General features: G+C 37.9%; 1 protein-coding gene across 5 annotated transcripts in view; it reads left to right on the top strand.

Annotated features, from left to right (window-relative positions):
- nbeal1 (neurobeachin-like 1) overlaps positions 1-22457 on the top strand; it is a 66154-nt gene that overhangs the window by 34276 nt on the left and 9421 nt on the right. For 2 of the 5 annotated variants that reach the window (XM_081381432.1, XM_081381430.1), the window contains exons 16-43: positions 136-522; positions 1668-1757; positions 1869-2043; positions 2734-2867; positions 2954-3113; positions 4105-4207; positions 4329-4485; positions 5403-5561; positions 6900-7059; positions 7851-7939; positions 8831-9376; positions 10431-10606; positions 12194-12482; positions 13404-13715; positions 13850-13999; positions 14479-14636; positions 14800-14924; positions 15023-15146; positions 17098-17246; positions 17333-17466; positions 17640-17741; positions 17851-17946; positions 18313-18437; positions 18928-19068; positions 19632-19762; positions 20272-20381; positions 20713-20830; positions 21994-22091. In XM_081381432.1, coding sequence (XP_081237558.1) covers positions 136-522; positions 1668-1757; positions 1869-2043; positions 2734-2867; positions 2954-3113; positions 4105-4207; positions 4329-4485; positions 5403-5561; positions 6900-7059; positions 7851-7939; positions 8831-9376; positions 10431-10606; positions 12194-12482; positions 13404-13715; positions 13850-13999; positions 14479-14636; positions 14800-14924; positions 15023-15146; positions 17098-17246; positions 17333-17466; positions 17640-17741; positions 17851-17946; positions 18313-18437; positions 18928-19068; positions 19632-19762; positions 20272-20381; positions 20713-20830; positions 21994-22091 — 4698 coding nt within the window. Of the gene's footprint in view, positions 1-135; positions 523-1667; positions 1758-1868; positions 2044-2733; positions 2868-2953; positions 3114-4104; positions 4208-4328; positions 4486-5402; positions 5562-6899; positions 7060-7850; positions 7940-8830; positions 9377-10430; positions 10607-12193; positions 12483-13403; positions 13716-13849; positions 14000-14478; positions 14637-14799; positions 14925-15022; positions 15147-17097; positions 17247-17332; positions 17467-17639; positions 17754-17850; positions 17947-18312; positions 18438-18927; positions 19069-19631; positions 19763-20271; positions 20382-20712; positions 20831-21993; positions 22092-22457 lie in introns of all 5 variants that reach the window. The other 3 variants (XM_081381431.1, XM_081381429.1, XM_081381433.1) reach the window with 2 other exon arrangements.

Genomic DNA, 22457 nt, shown 5'->3' with positions numbered 1-22457 from the left:
GAGCTTTTTCATGCTCAAACAGCAACATTACACACTAAAGAAAGATGAAAGTATAAAAAAGCAAAATAGGACCTCTTTAAACTCTGTGTCTGTTCAGTCTATTCATTTATCTTTGTATCTCTCTCTCTCTCTCAGGCCTTCACGTCATGCTGCATTGGTTCAGCGGGTCACCGCACCACGACCCCTCCTCCCTCTCAAATCCCAGATCCTCCGTTTTCCGGAGGTAATTCCTCGGGACGCACGTCTTTGGGCGCCATCCTCCCGGGCTGGGGTGGGCTGCTAGGGACCAAACCTGAGTCCGTCACCAAACTCATTTCCGCCGGGACTCAGGACAGTGAGTGGGGGAGTCCCACCTCACTGCAAGGGCAGCTGGGAAGTGTCATGGTCTTCCACGAGCCCCTCCAAGCCAGCCACATCAAAGCCCTCTGTAGCGCAGGACCAAACTGTATTTCTCCCTTTAAAAGCCAAGAAGCTGAACTCGGAGACTTGGCACCTAAACTTCTGCTACACTATTCTCCAAAGGTGAGGTGTGCATGTAGGTCAACATCTAGGTCACCTAGGACTGAGCTGTACAAATTATGCACAATAGAATGTTATATTTGCATTTTTTTTTTTTTTACTTAAAGGGTTAGTTCACCCAAAAAATTCTGTCAGTAATCACGCACCCTCATGTTGTTCCAACCCCGTAAGACTTTCGTTCATCTTCTGAACACAAATTAAGATATTTTTTGATGAAATCTGAGAGCTGGCTCACTCCTTCATAGGCTGATAGGTAATCGATATTTGCCATCCCAGAAAAGTTCATCGTTAAAATAGTCCGAGTGACTCCAGTGGCTCAACCTGAAGTTTATCAAGCGACGAGAATACTTTTTGTGCGCAAAAAACAAACAAAAATAATGACTTTATTCAACTATGAATGAGTGAGTTCACGTAGTGTAACAGCGCAGCGCTTCTGGGTTGTACGTCAGAACGTAGGCTCCCTATTGGCCGACGCTGGTCGTGTGTGATGCTGGCCAATAGTGAGCCTACGTTCTGACGTACAACCCAGAAGCGCTGCGCTGATAAGGCCCTTGCACACTGAGTCTGAAATTCGCGTCCGAAATTTTCGCACGTTAAAAAATAAATACGACCTCACGGTGTGTCAATCACGCTTACACACTGCCTCCGAAACTTTCATCCGTCATAAAAAAATTCGGATCGGGTTCGATTTTCTGCGTTTTTCGCTTCCGTAGCAAGCATTTTGAATGGTGTTTTGACATTTCAGAGCCACCGAATCACAAATACGGAAAAATGCATGTGAAAATTTCGGACTCAGTGTGCAAGGGCCTTTACACTACCTGAACTCACTCAGAGAAACACACAGAGGAAAATGAGAAGTTGAATAAAGTTTTTTTTTTTTTTTTTGCACAAAAAGTATCCTCGTTGCTTGATAAACTTAAAGTACTGGGATGGCAGATATCGATTACCTAGAAGCCTATGAAGGAGTGAGACAGCTCTCAGATTTCATCAAAAATATCTTAATTTGTGTTCTGAAGATGAATGAAAGTCTTACAGGGTTGGAACAACATGAGGGTGCGTGATTACTGACAGAATTTTCATTTTTGGGTGAACCCATTTTTGGGTTTTATTTTCGCATCACGTGTCTCATTGTTCCCTTGCATACACAGGCATGTAGGAACCCAATTTGTCTGGATTTGTCCCCTAATATGCTGCATGGTCGCATGACAGGAAATAAAGTGGTCAACTGGGATATCAAAGTATGTATACCGTTCCCGTCCTTTATTAATTTTTGTAATCTATCAGAGTTCTGTCTGTAACTCTCCCTCTCCTTAAACACCTGCTCATACTCTCTCTCTCGTCTTTTGTAGGACATGATCAACTGTGTTGGAGGGCTTCCTGTGCTGCTTCCAGTCTTGGAACAGTTGACTCTGTTAACCCCTGATTTAAATCACGTCGACCGCTCGGGGTCAGAGTTCATCAGCCCTGACTCAGTCACACCCGCTGAGGGAGACTGGGTCATACTGCCTTCAAACAGGGCGTCCGGTGAGCACACGCTCATCATTAGACAGTGTTGTAACTAAAACTGTTAAATGTTCATATTGATTGACAGAAATAAAGCTGAAATAAAATATAAATATAGCATAATTTTTTTAATAAACTTAGTTAATTCAACTAAAACTGAAATAAATATAAATGAAAGCTAAAAAGTAACAAAAAAAACTAGTAAAAATGTCAAAAGCACATAGAAAAATTACTAAAATTAAAATGAAATGTGAAAATATAAAAATGAAAGCTAATTTAACCTTTGAACTGAACTAAAAAATAATATTTTATACTATATATTATATAATTATTATTATTTTTTTTTTTTTTTTTACAAAATAATTTGGACTCTAAAATTGCTAGAAATTCAAAGCCATTTGTCTAATTAATTTGTGTTCCAAATTTGAAGTTTTGTGATAAATTGTAATAAAAGAACAGTTTCCATTGCAAAGCAATGTCCAATTTCAGTGAATTTTGAGTGTTTAAGCTTATGATTATTACTAAAATATGTGAAAAGAGTATGTAAATAATCCTAGAATAACACTGTTATTAGCTGTTGGTGGACAGAATGAATGTGTTACTGATCTTTTGCATCTGAAAGATCTTATCACTTGCCCCTTTTCTGTATTTCTGATTATTATACATCTTAACAATGTTCTCGTGTGATGTTTATGGACATTAATTATTCAGAGGCCAGACTGGAGAAGAATCTCGTAGCGACGTTCTTGCTGGTTATCAAGCATTTCCTGCAGCGGCATCCCATAAACCAGGAAACACTTCTGCACTCGCACGGTGTGGCCACATTAGGAGCTCTGCTGCAGAAGGTAGCCATGATTCTCCCGCTCTTGAATTCTCAGACTTTCCCTCTGCATGTCTTGATTTCGCCGTCCGGTTCTGTGTCTGTGTGCAGTTGCCAGCGTTCCTGGTGGACGTGAGTGTGTTGGTGTCGGTTCAGCTGCTGATTGAGCAGATGACGTATGAGAAGAACTCGCAGCTCCTGCAGCAGCTCCACACACACCTGCTGTTCAACTTCAGCATCTGGAACCAAGGAGACTTCCCCCTGCGCATCGGTCAGTCTCGAGTCCTGTCCCACTATGCACTGCACTTACACTACACTATGTATTCAACCATGTAGTGTATGAATTTAGAAGGCTATTTTGTCATTCAACATCAGCGTCTGATAGCCCCTCCCCCTCTGCTATGTAATTAAAGCTGCGACTTAATTAAGTGGATCATCCTAGTATTTAAAGTGCACTTTTTTCTATTTAAAATTTTTTAGTGTGAACACACTACATTATCATAGAATAGTGTATAAATGTGAATTGGGACGCACATTCTGTTTGTGTGTGCTTAATTCATGCTGTAATTTATGTTTGTGCAAAATCCCATTCATTTTCTCCATAGCAAAATGTATTTTTTTATAACTTGTTTGACAATGCATAAAAAAGCAATTAGCAAATGTGTGTGTTTTTTTTAAATGCAATATACATTTTTTTTGTAATAATTTATGGTTTCTACTTTATGGTTTTATTAACCTACATTTTAAAACAGTTTTATACAGTATATGAAAAATTATTCATTCATTTAAAGTTTAATTATTTTATTTAACAAAATTTTAAAACATGTATAAGTTTTATGATGTCTATTAATTTGTCCATTTAAATAGTGATTTATTTATATTTATTCTTATGTTTGATTTATTACATTGATAACTGATTCCTTCATTTTATTTTTAAGTTCCACTCCTAGACCTCCTTAACCATTAGCCCTTGGGTTGCTTTATTTTATTTTATTTATTTTTATTTTTATAGATTTTATTTTGTTCAAGATATTATAAATATAATTCTGTAAAAGCCTCAAGTTAGTTAGTTAAAAATCATATTTAATTCCCCATAATCTGGAGGAGAGATTTGAAAACTCTGAAATCCCTATGAAGAAAATGAATGTGAGAAATACTAGGCTGAAAAAAAGTTGTCGGTCACTGTTGTGCAGTTATGATGTGTACGTTTTGTGAGGCTCCTGTACATTTGTGATGAGCATGATGTGTTTGTCGTGGTAAAGGTCACATCCAGTACATGTCCACCGTCATCAAAGACAGCAGGAAGCAGTTCAGGAAGAAATATGGAGTGCAGTTCCTGCTGGATACAGTTCGCCTTTACTATGGGTAAGACTACATCTCCCACAATCCCTCAGTCCTCTGCTGTGTCACTTTCTGTGATGTTATCACCTCATGACTGTTCTGCCTCTTTCTCATCACTTCATCCATTCTCTCTTTCCCTTTCTAGTTCTGGAAGTAAAGATACAGATCTGAGTGAGGACGACATTAAGACAATCAGAGCATCTCTCTGTGGCCTTCTGAAGTATTACATCAGCAAAGGTACCACCCAAGATGAGATCCAGAGCATTCTGGGATACATCGCTGCCATTGGAGATGAGGAACAGGTGAGAAGAGGAAGATATTAGCGGGATTAGGATTAGTGTGTCCTGAAAACAGTACACTACTGTTCAAAAGTTTGGAGTTGGTACAATGTGTTTTATTTTTTGTCTTGTGCTCACCAAGGCAATAAAAAATACAGTTAAAACATAAATATTGTGAAATATTATTACAAATTAAAATAACTGCTTTCAATTTGAATATATTGTAAAATATTATTTATAATTATATATAATAATTTATATAGCTGAATTTTCAGCATCATTACTCTAGTCACACGATCCTTCAGAAATCATTCTAATATGATTTGATGCTCAAGAATCATTTCTGATTATTATCAATGTTGAAAATTCTTAATATTTTTGTCAATATGTATTTTCAAGATTCTTTGCTGAATAGAAAGTTCAAAAGAAAATCATTTATTTGAAAAAGAAATATTTTGTAAAATTAAAACTGTACAATCTTATTTCATACTTAAAAAGAGTGTACTTTATCATCACCACTGCAGTGCATTATTTACATACTATAAGTTAAATAGAAAAAGACTTCATTTCAAAGCTTTGGATTATTTTGACTATCAATTTCTTAAGAATTTATTTTAGCTTTACTATATGAATTAAGATAGCTTTTAGTTATACGTGATGTTTGACTGTTTGTGTGAGTGTTTTGTGCATGTGTCCAGGAAAGAAGCACTCTCTTTTATTGCTATTGATCTGCCCTTTCTAATCCGTAGAGCAAACGTCTGTCTTCCTCTATTTTAATTATTCCTAAACCTCAATGTGCTTAACCACAAACTGGATTTACTGACCCGCCAATTCATTTAATCGATGACTCTTCCGGTTTCTCCTGCTCTTATCACTTACTAGCAATAAGCATTAACTAAACATGAAAATGAAATGAACGCCGTGCTTGTGTTGTGTTGTAGCTGTGTGTGATCCTGGAGCTGTTGCTGACTCTTCTTCAGACCAGCGCTGCACGGGACCAGCTCTTCCTGCTGCTGTTTGAGCCGGGATCGGCCGACTCCTGCTACGCCCTGCTGCTCAACAACAAACACTCCGACCGCCTCCGAGAGCACGTCTTCAAGGTGCGCTTAACACTCTCAGCGTCGGTGGCACACACATTATTATCAGAGGTGTTTGCTTCTCATGCTTGAGGTTAGAGATCCAAAAATAACGATAACGTATGTGCATCACTTGTTGTTCTGCAAGTGAAACCTCATGCTGTTAGATTTCTAACCATTCAAAACAGGCCCACAAATCCCATAGACTTACCCTGAAGAAGAGAGCTGAGCATGTCTAGAGACCAGAATATTCAGACTTGCGATTAGTCTTTTCGTCCCTGTTGTGATGTATATCTGAGTGAAACAGCTTCTCCAACGAGAACAAATGTAGGGCGAGACTTGATTTTGTCCATTGGAAATTGATTGGATGGCTGTGGCAGGTTGCCCCGCCCTCGTGCAAGTAAACACGTCATCAGAGAAGAGATGTCACTGCAAGAGGGAGGGGAAGGTTTAATGATTAAAGATTATGAGGCACATGAATATAAAAAATATAAAAAATATAAAAAATAATGATGTGCATGGATAAATCATTTAAAATAAATATTTTCCAACAAGAATTTTCCATTTTATTTCCTGACTTTAATGTTCATTCTAATAGTTTGAAAAGTCAGAACTTGGATTTAAATATATTTTGATATGTATTCATATTTGAATACTCAGCAACTGTAAATATGCTTTATTTTAAGGGATATTTCACCACGGGAAAGATGAATGTGTATTTAAATTGGGTCATTTATGTAGTAGAAATGTGAAATTATTTTAGAAGTTGGAGCCTTCTAGACTGAGAAAAGCCAGAAAATGTATTTTTGGCTGATGTGGATGAAAGACAACAACTCCCAGAATGCACTTGCTTCACTGCCCTACGAGGACACTCCCAAGCCACGCCCACCGGTTACAGAGGGCAGTATCGGAAGAAATGACACAACTAGGCTACTAGTCGACTCGAAACTGAAAAGACGCCGTTTTATCGTGAGATCCCCCTATGGGCGGGTCGAACACATGCGGAACGAGCTCCTCCTACTGGCTGTAGTCTCTCGCCTCTGGACAAAAAAGCCTCTGATGACGGAAAATTACGATTTTTGCGTCATCTGAGTTTTTTTTCCAGACACACAATACAGAAATCTCTCGTCTCAGGGGAACATGAGGGAGGGAAGCACGGTCATACTACCGGGTTTCTACTGATACAAAGCCTAATGCTAATCGGTGAAGTATCCCTTAATGCATAATGCATTATTTAATATTTGAGGATGAAGTAAATTAGTATTAAATAAAAATGTAAGATACTGTCTTATAGATGTATTATTAGTACGTATATTGACATTTGAACAGCTGCTTTAGTCCAAACTCTGTGTGTTTTTGCAGTTGTTTGAGCGGATGCTGAAGTGTGACCGTGTGTATGAGAAGAGTAAGCAGAGGTTGCGTTTGAGGGATGTGGGATACTCTGGCCTCAGTCTGCTGTTCTCTGAACTCCACCTCACTTCCACCCTCATCAAGTGCCTCCTTCACCAAGTGCTGTCTACTGGTCAGTCTGGTTAACTCTAATCCACACACCACCTAAATCCGCACACACTCTGAGTCCTTGCTTGGCTTGGGCGGTTCAAATATTGATGATACATTTATAAGAGTTTTGGTTGCAAAATAAATTGTTACACTTTATTTTGATGGTCCACTTTAGACATTCTACTGACTATAAGGAACTTTGCAACTACATGTCAACTAACTCTCATTAGAGTATTAGTAGACTGTTATGGTAAGGTTAGGGTGAGTAGAATAAGTTGACATGTTGTTGCAAAGTTACTTAAAGTCAGTAGAATGTCTAAAGTGGACCATCGAAATAAAGTCTTGACATAATTGACATATTTTCAATGCAAATACATAAAGTGTGTAATATATAAAATATATAATAAAATAAAAATAGTAATCATTGTTATATACTTAATAGTGCTGTCAAATCGATTAATTACATCTAACATAAGTTTTTGTTTTATACTATATGTATGTATATATTATATATATCTGTGTTACACACCCATTTATGAATGCATATATGTATATATGAGTGTGTGTGTGTGTGTCTGTCTGTATATTTACTCATGCACACACATTTAAAACTTTGATTTAATTATAATTATGAGTATATATAAATTATATTTATACATTTTAAAATTTAGATTTGATGTATTTATCTATATTGTCCAGCACTTATCTATGCACATGTACTTATAGAGAACGCAATTACTTGATAAGGCCACAGTGAATTTGTGATGTGAAATGTTGTTTTTCTTTTTTGACCTTGAACTCTTTGTCCTCCAGATACTGTGGTGAACTATAAAGATCTGATGGCTGTGATTCAGCTGACCCATAAATCTGGGCCCAGTGTTCGTCTGACCGTATGCAAGAGGGTTAGAGCACTTTCTCCAGTTCTCACATGTACATATCACAGTTATTAATGTTATTGGGTGGATAAAATGCATTAAAAGTATGTCATTTTTTTTATTGAAGCACAAAGCTTCTTTTTTCAAAATGGTTTCTTTTCCATATAAAAAGACTGAATACACTTTAGAAGTACCAAAAATAATCCATATGTGAACCTGGATCACAAAACCAGTCACAAGTCGCACGGGTATATTTGTGGCAATAGCCAACAATACATTGTATGGGTCAAAATGATCGATTTTTCTTTTATGCCAAAAATCATTAGGGTATTAAGTAAAGATCATGTTCCATGAAGCTATTTTGTACATTTCCTACCATAAATATATGAAACATTTATTTTTGTGAGTGAATGCAGCAGAATCGCCAACATAAATGGACAACTTTAAAAGCGATTTTCTCAATGTTTTGATTTTTTTGCACCCTCAGATTCCAGATTTTCCAATAGTTGTATCTCGACCAAATATGGTCATATCCTAACAAACCATACATCAATGGAGAGCTTATTTAATCAGCTTTCAGATGATGTATAAATCAAAATTTTCAAAAAATTGACCCAAGTGCCTGGTTTTGTAGTCCAGGGTCACATATGATACTTGAGCTTTACATTTAGGCTTTTAAAGTTGATGAATGATTGCCTAGTGTAAAGAAACAACCAAACATTGTTGTTGTTGTTTTTTTCTTCATACATGGGACATAAATATTTTTGGGTGAACTTCCCTTTAACTAAAATAAAAACATGAATTTGCAAAAGAACGAAAACTAAACTGCAACTCAAATGTGCACTAAATGAAAAAAAGGAGAAAATATTTATTTATAATGATCTCAATTTGTACACTTTTTGTTTCTTTTCCCCTCAGCTGTATGCGCTGTTGCAGTCTCATCAGGATGCAGCGCTGCAGATCTCCAAGCAGACGTGTTGGCAGGGCACTCTGATGCGCTTGCTCGTCCGGAGCCCCGGGAGCGACGGAGGATCTGGTTCGGGTCGAGGTGACGCGGCCAGCCTGGGGAGTTTGGAGCTGAGTCGCGGCAGCGGAGGAGTGCGCGTGGAGCCTCCTCTGGAGCGCAGGACTCTCGGCGGCAGCGTGAACGAAGAGCGAGACAGCGTGTCAGACAGCAGGTCCATAGACAGCCTGGACAACGGAGACCTGATGTCTCTCTCCGACACGCCAGGGGACGCGCCCACACCCAAACCCTGGGGCGGGAAAGCAGGGGTCTTGAGTTTGGACCTTTCCCATGTGCATCTGTTCGATCACGGGGACAGTGGCAGTCAGACTCCTGGTAGCATGCCTAGCACACCGTCTCCCCTAGAGAATAATAAACCTTTCCTCGGAGCTTCCTCTCTGAATGATGACAACTTCCTGTTCAGTGACAATGTGTCCCTGGGAGAGTCTTTTAACAGCGAGGTGAGTCTAGAGATCTGATGTGTGTTTCCAAGTGCGTAAGTGGAGCATTTATCACTTCCTCGTACGAATAGTGTTGTCATTTTTCATCCTCTGTAAGTTCTCAACAAGAAGTAACTATTATAATGAAGGTATCAAGCGATTCTAAAACAGAATTTATAGATGAGTCTCATTGAAAGACGTGGTACATTAATGCAAGAATGTGCAGATTTTACAAAGTTGTTACAGGGTGATTAACTAATTTACTTGGCAGAATGGTTGTTTTCCAGTGATTAATAATAATGCATTTACATTTTTAGGTAACACTTTATTTTACAGTGAGCTTGTTACAGTTGTTACATGTACTTACTATAGTAATAACAGTAAATTATGCATAATTACATGCAACTAACCCTAAACCAAACCCTAATCCTACCCTAACCCTATAGTAAGTACATGTAGTTGCTTAATTTTACTCAGGACTTAAATATATAATTACACTGTAACAATGACACCTTAAAATAAAGTGTAACCCATTTTTATTAAACATTTTTGTCTTTTATCACAGTGTTATTTCTGGTATTTTATACAAACTTTTTCTTACCTATAATGCATTACATTTACACTAACATTATAATTTATACATAATTCATATTTTTATTGAGCAAGGACTCAGTTGATTAAGTTGATCAGAAGTGACAGTAAAGACATTTATGATGTTACAAAATATTAAAAAATAAATGCAGTTTTTTAAAACTTTCTATTCATCAAAGAATCCTGAAAAAAAAGGATTGTGGTTTCCACAAAAATATTAAGCAGCACATCTGTGTTAATCATTGATCATTTTTTACCTTACTGTTTTTGATCAATAAATGCTCTGTTGAGCATAAGAGACTTTATTTAAACATAATTGTATTAAATATAATTTAAATGTAGTTGTAATAAAGTGAAGGACTTAGTAGGTTAACACACCAAAAATTTCTAATTAAATGAAATGGAAAAAATACCTTTATTAGCCAAAGCCAATGTTTTTTTTCATTTGAAATGAGACTGACTGATTGATTGATTTTCCACCCAGCGTACGGAGGAGGAGTTGTCTCGTCTGCTGTTGGAGATCGTGTTGTGTGTGATGTGGAGAGGTGTGGAGGGGTCAGATGACACTGCCTGGCTGGAGAGGGGTCAGGTGTTCTCTGCCCTCACCAAACTGGGCACTGCCAATGAGCTGCTGCTGCCCGTCGACCACATCAAGCTCAGGTTAGAATACAGATCAAGATCGTTTCCTTGCAAATGCTAATGATGCACAATATTTTTTTTTTTACTGAAACCAAAATTAAAGTTTTTATTTAAGTTTTCATTTATTATCAACAAAAACAGAAATACTTTATTTATTAATCAATTTATTAATTAATTAAATGTAACAGTTTTTTATATAAGCATTTAAATTGCACATAAGGCAGTTTAATATCAACTTTTTAATGATAGTAATAAATATAATTGTCTATTCCCCAATTAGTTGTTGAAAAATAAACATTTAAATGGTGGCTGTAATTGTTTTCATGACAGATTTATTCACATTTGATAATTAAATGACGCATTAAATAATGAAGTAAAAATAGAATTAATATGTAATATTGTGCATATATTGTGCTAAATTCTCTTCTCTAGAGTTTTTTTTCTAGCTGACTAACGAGTTTATGGACATTGAATGGCTTTTCTGAATTAAATGTAACATTACCTAAAATATTGTTTACAAGCTGTTTTATTGACGTCTTTCTGCAGTTAAAACACTGATTGAGCACTTACATGTGACATATATTATATTTATTATATTATATTAATTATATTATATTCGATGGGTTGTATTGTTTCTTTCAACAACTTCTGATGTTTATTTTGTGCTATAATGATGATTATATGAAGATGATCTGTTCATGTTCCGCTTGCACTGATGGCGATCCTTCACAAAACCACATTTATTGTTTGAATTTCATTTTAAAATTGACATTTTTTAAAGCTATGACTTTGTTTCATATCAAAAGATTACGATTATTAAAGTACAAATGTTTGGTGCAGTTTTGTTCATGCATCAACTGAAAACAGCAGAGAGTAAAAGCATAGATCTCAGTTCATCAAAATGAAGATTTTGATGAAAAATCTTCAAGATCTCGATTTAAATCTTCAAGATCTCGATCTTAAAGATCTCGATTTAAAATGAGAAACCGATATTGTCAGCCTAGCCCTAGCGTCCACACAGCTGACGTGTTTACCTGTCGTATCGTATCCACATTGTGTGCACGTAAATACACAGAAACAGTCAAAACCAAACGCACCATAGAAGCGCTAATTAAACGTCACCATTTTAGTCAGTGATTTCGGCCCTCCAAAAGCCTTTCAGCTGAAACCAAAATTTCCATTAAATAACATTTTTTGCTTCTCATTTTAGCACTCAGAAACAATCTATAACTAGAACTAGTGTTAAGACCCATTCACACAGAGAATGATGACTATATTAGCGTCCACACCAGCAGATATTGTTCTGTTTATTTTAAGCGCTTGCTGCAGTTTTGTCGTCTACCGCTTTGAATGCTCGAGCTCTTAAAGCAGGATTGATTCTGATTGGATGTCAATGTTTTTATCATTCATCAGCTGGAAAATAATTGTTCCGAAAGTGACTCCAATTATATAGTTTCTCTGTGCTGTTATCGCTATAGTTGTAGTGTGGACTCTCTCTGCTGTTCTTTTATATTCAGAACGATTTCTAGAACTATATCTTCATCGTTTTAGTTACCGTTCCTGGTCTGACTGGGCTTTTAATGCATTTGCTAACCTCTCTCTGTCCAGTCTGATGGAGAGGATGTTGGAATGGGCCGTAACGGATAACCGCGAGGCGACGACGGCCACGCTGCCACAGCACACAGAGAATGCAGTGCGTTTGCTTCACGTGGTGCAGGACTTCCTACAGGCCGAGGGTCTGGTGAATCCCGCCCTGTGGACTGAGAAGGTTCTGGATGAGACGGTGACTCTGATGGACGGGCTGATGGTGTGGTACGCCTCAGGGACGCAGTGGCTCCAGCTGTCTCAGGTGGGACTACGGCTGCTGCTCGGGTTCATGGCTCAGGAAGATCCGCAGGTGAGACCTCATTAGCCTCATAATTTTTGCTGAAAAGAACCTGTTGTACACACTCTTCAGTTACACTCGATTTTGATGGTCCCCTTTAGACATTCTACTAACCATAAGTAACTTTGCAACTACATGTCAACTAACTCTCATTAGAGTATAAGTAGACTGTTATGATGAGGTTAGGGTGAGTAGAATAAGTTGACATGTACTTGAAAAGTTACTTATAGTAAGTAGAATGTAAAAAAGTATTAGCAGATATTAAGCAGACAGTCTACTAATACTCTAATGAGAGTTAGTTGACATGTTGTTGCAAAGTCACTTATAGTTAGTAGAATGTCTAAAGTGGACCAAATCTTCTACATGCCTTCTGATTGGTAGTTCATATTTTTTTAGCAAGTAAAAGGTCTTATAGATGAATTTTAAAAACTTTCATCTTCAGGTCTTGGTTCATGATTTTTTAAGTCAACATAAGAGTAACTACTAGTATATTGTTAGTAATATTTCAAGATGAACATATTCTCGATGGAAGCAATTTAGGTTTACTTGATTATCCATAAATATTTTAACATGTTAAAATGTGAGTTTCCAATATGATCCATCAGGCTTTTGAGGTGAGGAACATTTATTTGTACATCTCTTAATAATCGTTGTATTGCATTGCATTATATACGTTTTTCTCCCACAATAAAAACTACAGAGCTTTGATCATAAAACTAAACATGCATCTTACTAAGACATATTATTGGGAGATATAGAGTGACACCTGGTATTTATATGTAAATAGTCTGCTCCAAACTTTTATCTTACTGACCCCACATTTTTGAACAGTAGTAATTATTGGTATTAGTACTCCTAAACATTTTCCAGTACCAATATCTGATACTAAAAATCTTTAATTAATTCACGCTGTTTGTTCTTCATTTCCGGCAGGAGTGCGCCATGGCTACGGCCAAACTGAATGGCATCTTACAAACCAAGACGGTGGACTCTCAGGACGAGGCCTGTTATCTTCTGGGCCGCGTGGAGGAAATCCTCAGGCGCTCCGTGAGCAAGGAACGGACGGAGGAGACCTACTCGTTTTTAGTGCCTCTTCTCCGTACTCTCCTGTCTAAAGTCCACAAACTCCTGTACATGGAGCTGCACCTCCCTTCCCTCCCGGACACCAACGGAAGTCCATCGTTCTTTGAGGATTTCCAGCTGTACTGCAGCTCGCCGGAGTGGAGGGTCTATTTGGATAAATATGTAAGAGCTGTAAATGAAGTTAATTGTGATTTCATGCCGGTCGAGCTCTCATGCTTATTTTCTGTTTCAAGTAGCATGCTCTTCGTCGCCCCCTGTAGTTTGTAAAGCTAAATTTTGTTTATCTGTCTCATCAGATTATCCCCTACATGAAGCAGTATGAGATCGAGACGTTCAGTCAGGGTCATGAGAACATGGCCCTCTTTTGGAAGGACTGTTATGAGGCGTTCATGCTCAATCTGCACCGCAGGGACCGAGAGAGAGGAGAGAGCAAGATACGCTTTCAGGTACCATAACATCTCCACACACATACAAAAGTGTTTTCATACATTTACATTCTATTTCTATTTCAAAGAAATGCTGTTCTTTTGAACTTCCAATTTGGCAAAGAAGTAGAATGTATCAATTTCCACAGCTGTTTTTAACATTGATAATAATCAGAAATGTTTCTTAAGCAGCAAATCATCATAATTAGAATGATTTCTGAAGGATCATGTGACACTGAAGATTGGAGTAATGATGCTGAAAATTCAGCTTTAATCACAGGAATACATTACATTTTAAAATGTATTCAAATAGAAAGCGGTTATTTTAAATTGCAATAATATTTCACACTTTTACTGTTTTTACTGTGTTTTTGATCAAATAAATGCAGCCTTGGTGAGCAGAATGGAGGCAGCGAACATTATTTCCCTTCAAATTGAATGCAGAATTGAATGGCTATTAGACATTCACAAACATTTTCATTATCCTCTAAAATCTTCAGGAGCAGTTTGTGGAACCGTTCAGTCGTCGAGGGCGTCAGGAGAACCTGAGGTACAACAGCATGCTGAAACAAATCCACACGCAAAACAGCGCCACCCTCAGGCAGTGGAGAGCAGCGCGCAGAGGACTCTTCTGTGAAAGAGGACCCTGGGTGGACAAGTGAGTGTGTAGATGTCGCAGAGTGTGCATGTGTATACTTTTAAAGACTATTAAAATGTGGTTTTCCCAGGGTGTAACAGACACCAGACAGAGCTATTGGCTTTTAAAAAAAAAGAACAAGAAAAAAAAAGTGGTCTGTAAAGCAGCTGTGTGTGTTTGGCAGGCAGCAGAAGGACACATACTGGAAGCTCTCTAGCGCTGAGAACTACTCCCGTATGCGACTCAAACTGGTGCGAAATTACAACTTTGACCCCCACAGGGAAGCCAGTGCCTTGAGAGACAACCTGGGTAAGACATACACACGTATAAAGATGGTCACCTGGAACTTTTTATGAGTCTTGTGACTGTATTTGGGGAAATAACTGGTTCTGTGTGTGTTACCTCAGGTGTGCAGCACCAGCAGGTAAACGCTGAGTCACTGTTGTTGGAGGCGGTGAAGCAGGTGAAGGTCAGTGATCTGGAGGATGACATCCTGGAACTCCTGGAGGAGGATCCTGCATCGGCCAATCAGTGAGTCAGGAGCAAAAGCCAATCACTTTTACACAATAATTGGAGATGGACATAAAAAAATAAATGTGCAATCTCATGGAAACACCTTGTAAATTGTTCTTTAATGTGTAAATGTGTTGATTTTAGCTTAAAATAATTGGTACAATTCATTTGGCTCTTTGCATATAAATGCCTTTGTTGCTGTTTAAACAGCTTAGTCTGTTTATATTTTGACATTAATTAATTAGATTTCTTGCATTAATCAGGTTACTGATTTGTATGTTCACTACTGTTCAAAGATTTTTGGAAGCTCCCCAAGGCTGCATTAATTAAAAAGCAACGACAACAACATTAACCCCCGGTTTTGCAGTCAAGGCTTAAAGGGATAGTTCACCCAAAACACCCTCAAGTTGTTCCAAACCTGTATGAGTCTGAACCCTAAAGAAGAAATTTTGAAGAATGTCGGAAACCAAACAATTGATGGACCCCATTGACTTCCATTGAATGGAAAAAATTACTATGGATGTCAATGGTGTCCCACAACTGATTGGTTTCCGACATTCCTCAAAATATCTTCTTTTGTGTTCAGCAGAAGAAAGAAACTCATACTCAAACTCATGGAACAACTTCAGGGTGAGTAAATGATGACAGAATTGTTGAGTGATATCCCTTTAAACCTAAGATATCTTAAAATATGTCAGTGCCATTGTTTTGTCTCGAGATGCACACCAGTAATGTTTATTTTTTATTTTATCTAAGGCACGTTTATAAAAGCTCCTTAAATGTTCTAATTAAACTAAGGTCTAATCCTGGCTTAATCTAAGCCCTGTCTGTGAAACCGGGTCTATTAATGTGAAATATTATTCCAATTTAAAATAACTTTTTTCCATTTGAATATAATGTAAAATGTAATTTATTCCTGTGATCAAAGCTGAATTTTCAGCATCATTAAGCCTTCAGAAATCTTTCTAATATGCTGATTTGCTGCTCAAAAAACAATTATTAGGGGTTCAAGCATGAAATGCTGAAACCCTATTGTAATTGTAAGGATTTGTAAAACGCATTGTGCAGGCCAAACCGTAAGGCCTAGAGACTTGAAACCTGGCCAGATGGTAGGCCTCAATTTGGGGACAACCTATCAGAGTATGACCCCGATTGGCCCATAGGTGGCGCTACAGCAACCAAAAGTTCAAAATCGCTCATAACTCTTAGACCGTTTGACCCAGACTCAAGTGTCTTACACCACTGTGATCCCTGGCGCAAGGCGGACAAAATGGATATCTCCAATTTCGATTTAGGTAGGAAAAATTTTCTGCTACGTCGAATTTTGTCCAAAACCTACTTTTGCGAACTAGTCCTAGGTTTTTCGCCCGATCAAAACCAGACCAATCTAGGACAGTTCTATTGACTCTCTAGATCAATAATTATCAAAAAAAGTTGCACTTTTGCATTTTTCGCATGGCTATAATTGGGTCATAAAGAAAAGGGGCGTGGCAAAATACACTCAAAAGCCTATAAATCCTAAACGAAAACTCAGAACTTCACGAAAGTTGGTGAGCATATGAAAATTTCATGGAGATCGGACCATAGGTGGCGCTATAACTGTCAAAAAGCTTTGAAAACCACATCTTTCCTATGGTAAATTGCCTGTATTGGCTGTAAATGGTCTTTTCCATCTATTATGTCAGTGGTTACATGCTTGCTAAATAAAACTTAATAACTTTTGTTGCTTTCATGCTTTAATTGCTTGAACCCCGATAAATGCTGCTTGCAGCTTTAATTATTATTATTCATGTTGAAAACAGTTGAACTGCTTCATATTTTTTGTTGAAACCATGGTTTTTTTTTTTAGGGTTCTTTGATAAATTAAAAGGTCAAAAGAACAAAAATTATTTGAAATGTCTTTATTGTCATTTTATTATGTTTTTTTGGAATAAAACGATTCATTTCACGCTCGCTGTCATTCTCTAAGGGCTGATTCAGAAGAGGCGGGTCAGAAGGAGAAGTTGGTGATCTCAGAGGACTGTGAGCTGGTCACTGTGGTCGACGTCTATCCGGGTCGGCTTGAGCTCACCACACAACACATCTACTTTTACGACAGCAGCGCAGAGAAAGAAGAAGGTGAGGAGGAACGGGGAAAGTGCAGTGTGAAGGTCAAAGGTCGTGCATGTGAGGAAAGAGATGGTGTTGATGTTCTCCATTTTCAGGTGTAGGTCAAGACTTTAAATGGCCTCTGTCTCAGATCAGAGAGATCCACCTGCGCAGATACAACCTCCGGCGCTCGGCGTTAGAGATCTTTCTCATCGACCAGACCAACTACTTCCTGAACTTCAAGAAGGAGGTCAGAAATATTTCAAGTCATCATGAAACGGAAGTTGCGATAATCTTTTCTTCTCCATTGTGATGTATATCCAAGGGACTTGAGTTTGTCCATTGGAGATGGATTGGATGGTTGTGGTTTGCTATAGGTGGATCTCGTGTGATTGACATGTTGTTTCTGTGTTTGATTGACAGGTGCGTAATAAAGTGTACAGTCGGATGCTGCTGCTGCGCTCGCTCTCTCTTCAGGCCACTCACTCACCGCAGGAGCTGCTCAAAGCTTCTGGACTCACACAGGTCACTGCAGACGTATGAGGCACTCTCAGTTTAGGGATTTGATGTTGTGTATGTAGACTGAACGTTTAGAGCTGATTAAGTACTGACTTTCACTTCTCTCTGTCATCAGAAATGGGTGAACAGGGAGATCTCAAACTTTGACTACCTGATGCAGTTGAACACTATAGCAGGAAGGACGTATAATGATCTGGCTCAGTATCCTGTGGTGAGTGACATTTACACACGCTCGTCATTCTCTTTCAACTGCAGTGTGGTCACGGGATTTTGCCAAGTAAGACATGTTCCTGGATCAACATATTTTCCTTCCTGTCTGAAAATTTTGTCCTAACCCTATCCCTAACCCTACCCATAACTCATCCCTAAAATCAGAGGGAAATGATATGTGAATAACGCTGATGTAGAAGCACCTAACTCTGGTTGTAAGCCTAAATTTGACATAAACTGCAAACTTGTCCCTCAAATCTGATTGGTTGATTATGATACAACGATGTTGTACTTGGTGAAATCACGTTCACTGTATGGTCACACATCAGCATTCATTCATTTCCTAAATGATCTTACGTGTTTTTAGTTCCCCTGGATCCTGTCGGATTATACGTCAGAAGAGCTGGATCTGTCAGACCCGCGTGTGTTCAGAGATCTCTCCAAACCTGTTGCAGTGCTGAACGAGAGGAATGCAAAAGCCGTCAGAGAGAAGTGTGTTTCTGTCTTACGTTTATGTCTCTGTCTTGTTCTCTCAGTCCTAACAGATCATATTTACTAAGATAGAAATATCAGTGTTTACTGCAGGTTTCACTGTTTAATGTATAATGCTGTTATGAACCAGTGTTATTTATATACTATTATAGTATTTATAAGTATTTCTAATCATTTTCAATTTTTATTTTAACTTTAGTTAGTTTTAGTAATTTTTTTATGTGCTTTGTTTTTCTATTTAGCTTTTTTTTTTTCATTAAAAAAAAAATTAAGTGCTGTCAAATCGATTAATCGCATCTAACATAAAAGTTTTTGTTTATATAATGTGTATTAGGTTCCATTTCAGTTGTAGGGACCTCGTTTAGAAGGAAGCTTCCTATTTAGACAGTGAAGCCGCTCACTAGGTTTTGGAAAAGAGCAAATGTTTTGAAAGTCGATTTTGCGGCAGCAATAAATGCAGTTGATAAATGTGCTTGTAAATGATCTGCAGATATGAGAGCTTTGAAGACCCCACGGGCACCATAGACCGTTTCCACTACGGCACGCACTACTCGAACGCTGCGGGAGTCATGCATTACCTCATCAGAGTCGAGCCCTTCACATCCCTGCACATCCAGCTGCAGAGCGGCAGGTCAGGCTTCTCTGCTTTTACCGCTGTTTGCCTTTTTATTCATTGTCAGCGTTTTTCTGTCTGTTCTCTTGTGTCTTTTGTCAACCAAATCACAACGTTTTTCTGTATGCTTTGAAAAGAAAAGGTCACTGAAGTGAAATTCATTTAAAGGCGTCATATTCTAAGATCTTCCCTGAAGTCAATATACTGTTAATCAAGTTTTCATGTACTAAAATCAGGATTGTTTTAGTTTTTCATGGACATTTTCCAGTCTCTCTCTCTCTCTCTCTCTCTCTCTCTCTCTCTCTCTCTCTCTCTCTCTCTCTCTCTCTCTCTCTCTCTCTCTCTCTCTCTCTCTCTCTCTCTCTCTCTCTCTCTCTCTCTCTCTCTCTGATCCTTAGAATTAAACAGCCTGTTTTTGCTACTGTACCTTTAAGATTGGCATCTGTAATGATTGGCTATTGATTGATTGATATTTAAACATGGGCAGTCATATGTAAATGTGTTTATGGCTTTCAAATCATATCTTCGCAAAATCCTATTTTCTATTAAATGAATAAAGTTGGTCTGATTGTCTGTGGCAGGTTTGACTGTGCTGACCGTCAGTTTCACTCCATTCCCGCGACCTGGCAGACCCTCATGGACAATCCCAACGATGTCAAAGAGCTCATCCCAGAATTCTTTTACTTCCCGGAGTTCTTGGAGAACCAGAACGGTGAGCAGAGTAAACATTTCCCAGAGAAACTTTGCTAAGAATTGCAAACTTTTTTTACATTTATTCCAACACAAGCTTCCATCCCAAAATCACAAGATTGGTTGAGCTAGTGTTCCCAGTCAAGCTGGAATAGAAGAAAGCTTCTAAACCCTCCTGTTGTGTTAAAAAAACTGGGTACAACTTTTCCGTTTCCATTGGTTTCCATGCAATTTGCCAAAAATTGCCAGTGTGAAAAACACTGAAGAGTCAATATGACCCAACACAAAAGTTGTAACAAAATTTGTGCAGCCTTTCCAAAGCACATCTACATGTCGAAACGTGCACATGAGCATGCTAATTTCTGACAAACATTTATAAATAGAAATAAATAGTTTAAACAAGTGTTTCAAGCTGTTTGAAAATTGACCACTCATTTAGAAAATAAAATGATACTTGTCTTTTAAAAACTTAATTTCAACTTACTAAGTGTCATGTTTCCCTTCATCGTCTCGTTCTCTCTTTCATTGTAGGATTTGACCTGGGTCGCTTGCAGATCTCTAAAGAGAGGGTAAATGATGTCATCCTGCCTAAATGGGCCAAATCTCCCGAGGATTTCATCTACAAGCACCGCAAAGCCCTGGTGAGCCCGTTTCTGATGACCTCATCACAGCTCTTCTCCACTAACCTCAATAGAGAGCCTCCAGGGAGGGATGTGTAATTGAATACGCTCCTCTCTTATTATCCGTTTCTCTCTTCTTCTCAATTCCTCTGTTGCTTCTGTCCTATTAAAGTGATAGGTTTGTGAAAGGTTACAAAACTAGAACGACAAAAGAGTCTTTCCCAGTCACCTCTCGGCTGCAGATTCCTCCCATAATGGCTGATGGCCTCAGGTCTATCCTTAGAGAAATAATGGTTTGGAAGCATAGCATGTGACCACTTTCTTGATGTGGATGTTGTGTGTGTCGGCTCAGGAATCAGAGTACGTGTCGGCCCATCTGCATGAATGGATTGATCTGATCTTTGGCTATAAACAGAGGGGCCCAGATGCAGTGGAGGCCCTTAATGTCTTCTATTACTGCACTTATGAAGGTATGAAGTCATAATGTCGATAACATCCTTTGCTACCAATTCTTGTGTAACAATGAGTGTGTTACCTTCTTAAACGCATGTTCTTAAACCTATTATGCGGTAGGGTAGGAGAAGAAATATATCACAAACTCTGACTTTTTCTTGACCCTAGAAATATAAAAATGGGTTCTCATCTCGTGCAGCCAAAGGTCAAGTGGCACAGTTGTAGAAACTTCAAATATGAGAGGAGAATGAGTCCTGCTGACATTTTGAACTACTCTGGGGTTTTTAATGTTTTATTTAACATCACAACTCACAATATAAAAATAGAATACTCTGAGGGAAATACACGGATGCTTGCATTTTGGCCTCACCACCGGGGAATAACCTATTGTTGTTGTTTTTTAGCACAGTCTTGTAACCACACGGTTAACTTGCATTGCCAGGTCATTGATTTGCATGTCAACCGGTAAATCGAGTTATTTCAATAAACTGAGTTTTGGTAGTTATCAGCATATTGGTGTGCGTGTAAACATGCTCATTAACTAGTAACCGTGGCAGTTTAGTGGATATGTTGTAGTTTAATTTTATGACAGACTTAATTTTATTACAGTAACAGTTTATTAAATGTTTAAACTACCATTTATACAACAATAAAAAAAAAATATATAGAAACCATAGTTGCATTGATCTAGACATGTTAAAAAGGCACCATTTATGTACAAATACCACAATAACTATGCTAGAATGATGTTGGTGAATGAATATTGTCCTTTAAACTAATTCTTAAAATTAATAAATGCTATGATACTATATAAATAATACTAAAATAACACTGTTAAACTGTGGTCTCGAATTTCATACATAGCTGTGCTAATTTCATGTCTTTTCTGTCTCTTCTCACATAATGAAATAATTTTAACATATCCATAATTTATGCACACTTATTAATTAATTCATTTGGTAAGTAGTCATATAATAACCAAAATAATGTATTTTCACAAAAAGAAAGTCCTTTAGGGTGAAATAAAACGTGTCTGTTTAACATCAGGGTCCTTATCAACCTGTTGGTGTCTATTTTGCGATAATGACTACAAATTATCACTTATGTTTATAGTGTAAATATAATTAATACAGTGCAACATTTAAATTGAGCAAAACGAGACTGTCTCTGGCTGTTCTAGGGGCTGTTGATCTGGACGCCATCACAGATGAGAAGGAGAGGAAAGCTCTAGAAGGCATGATCAGTAACTTTGGACAGACACCGTGCCAGTTACTGAAGGTACGACACTCCGGTGCTTGTGTTATTACAAGCTCAGATGGAGGTCACTGAACATTCGCAGCATCTTTAAAGAATTAGTTCACACAAAACATTTTAATTTACTTTGTTTTAAACTTGATTTGTGAGTAAATGATGGCAGAATTTTCATTTTTCAGTGTTAAATGGGTTTTTACAGTACGTGAACTTACCTCGTTTTTACAGTATACCTACCTAAGAAAGTGCTGGGCAATACAATGTAAGTACATGGGTTAAGGTTAGGTTTAGGAGTAGGTTCAGGGTTAGTACCTAGTTATTACCCAGTTATTAATACTATAATAAGTACATATTATGCACATGGGGAACAGGACTGTAAAATAAAGTGCTACC

This window comes from Scardinius erythrophthalmus (genome assembly GCF_964197995.2).
Source record: "Scardinius erythrophthalmus genome assembly, chromosome: 12".
NCBI lineage: Eukaryota > Metazoa > Chordata > Actinopteri > Cypriniformes > Leuciscidae > Scardinius > Scardinius erythrophthalmus.
This window is presented reverse-complemented; position numbering and strand designations above follow the sequence as displayed.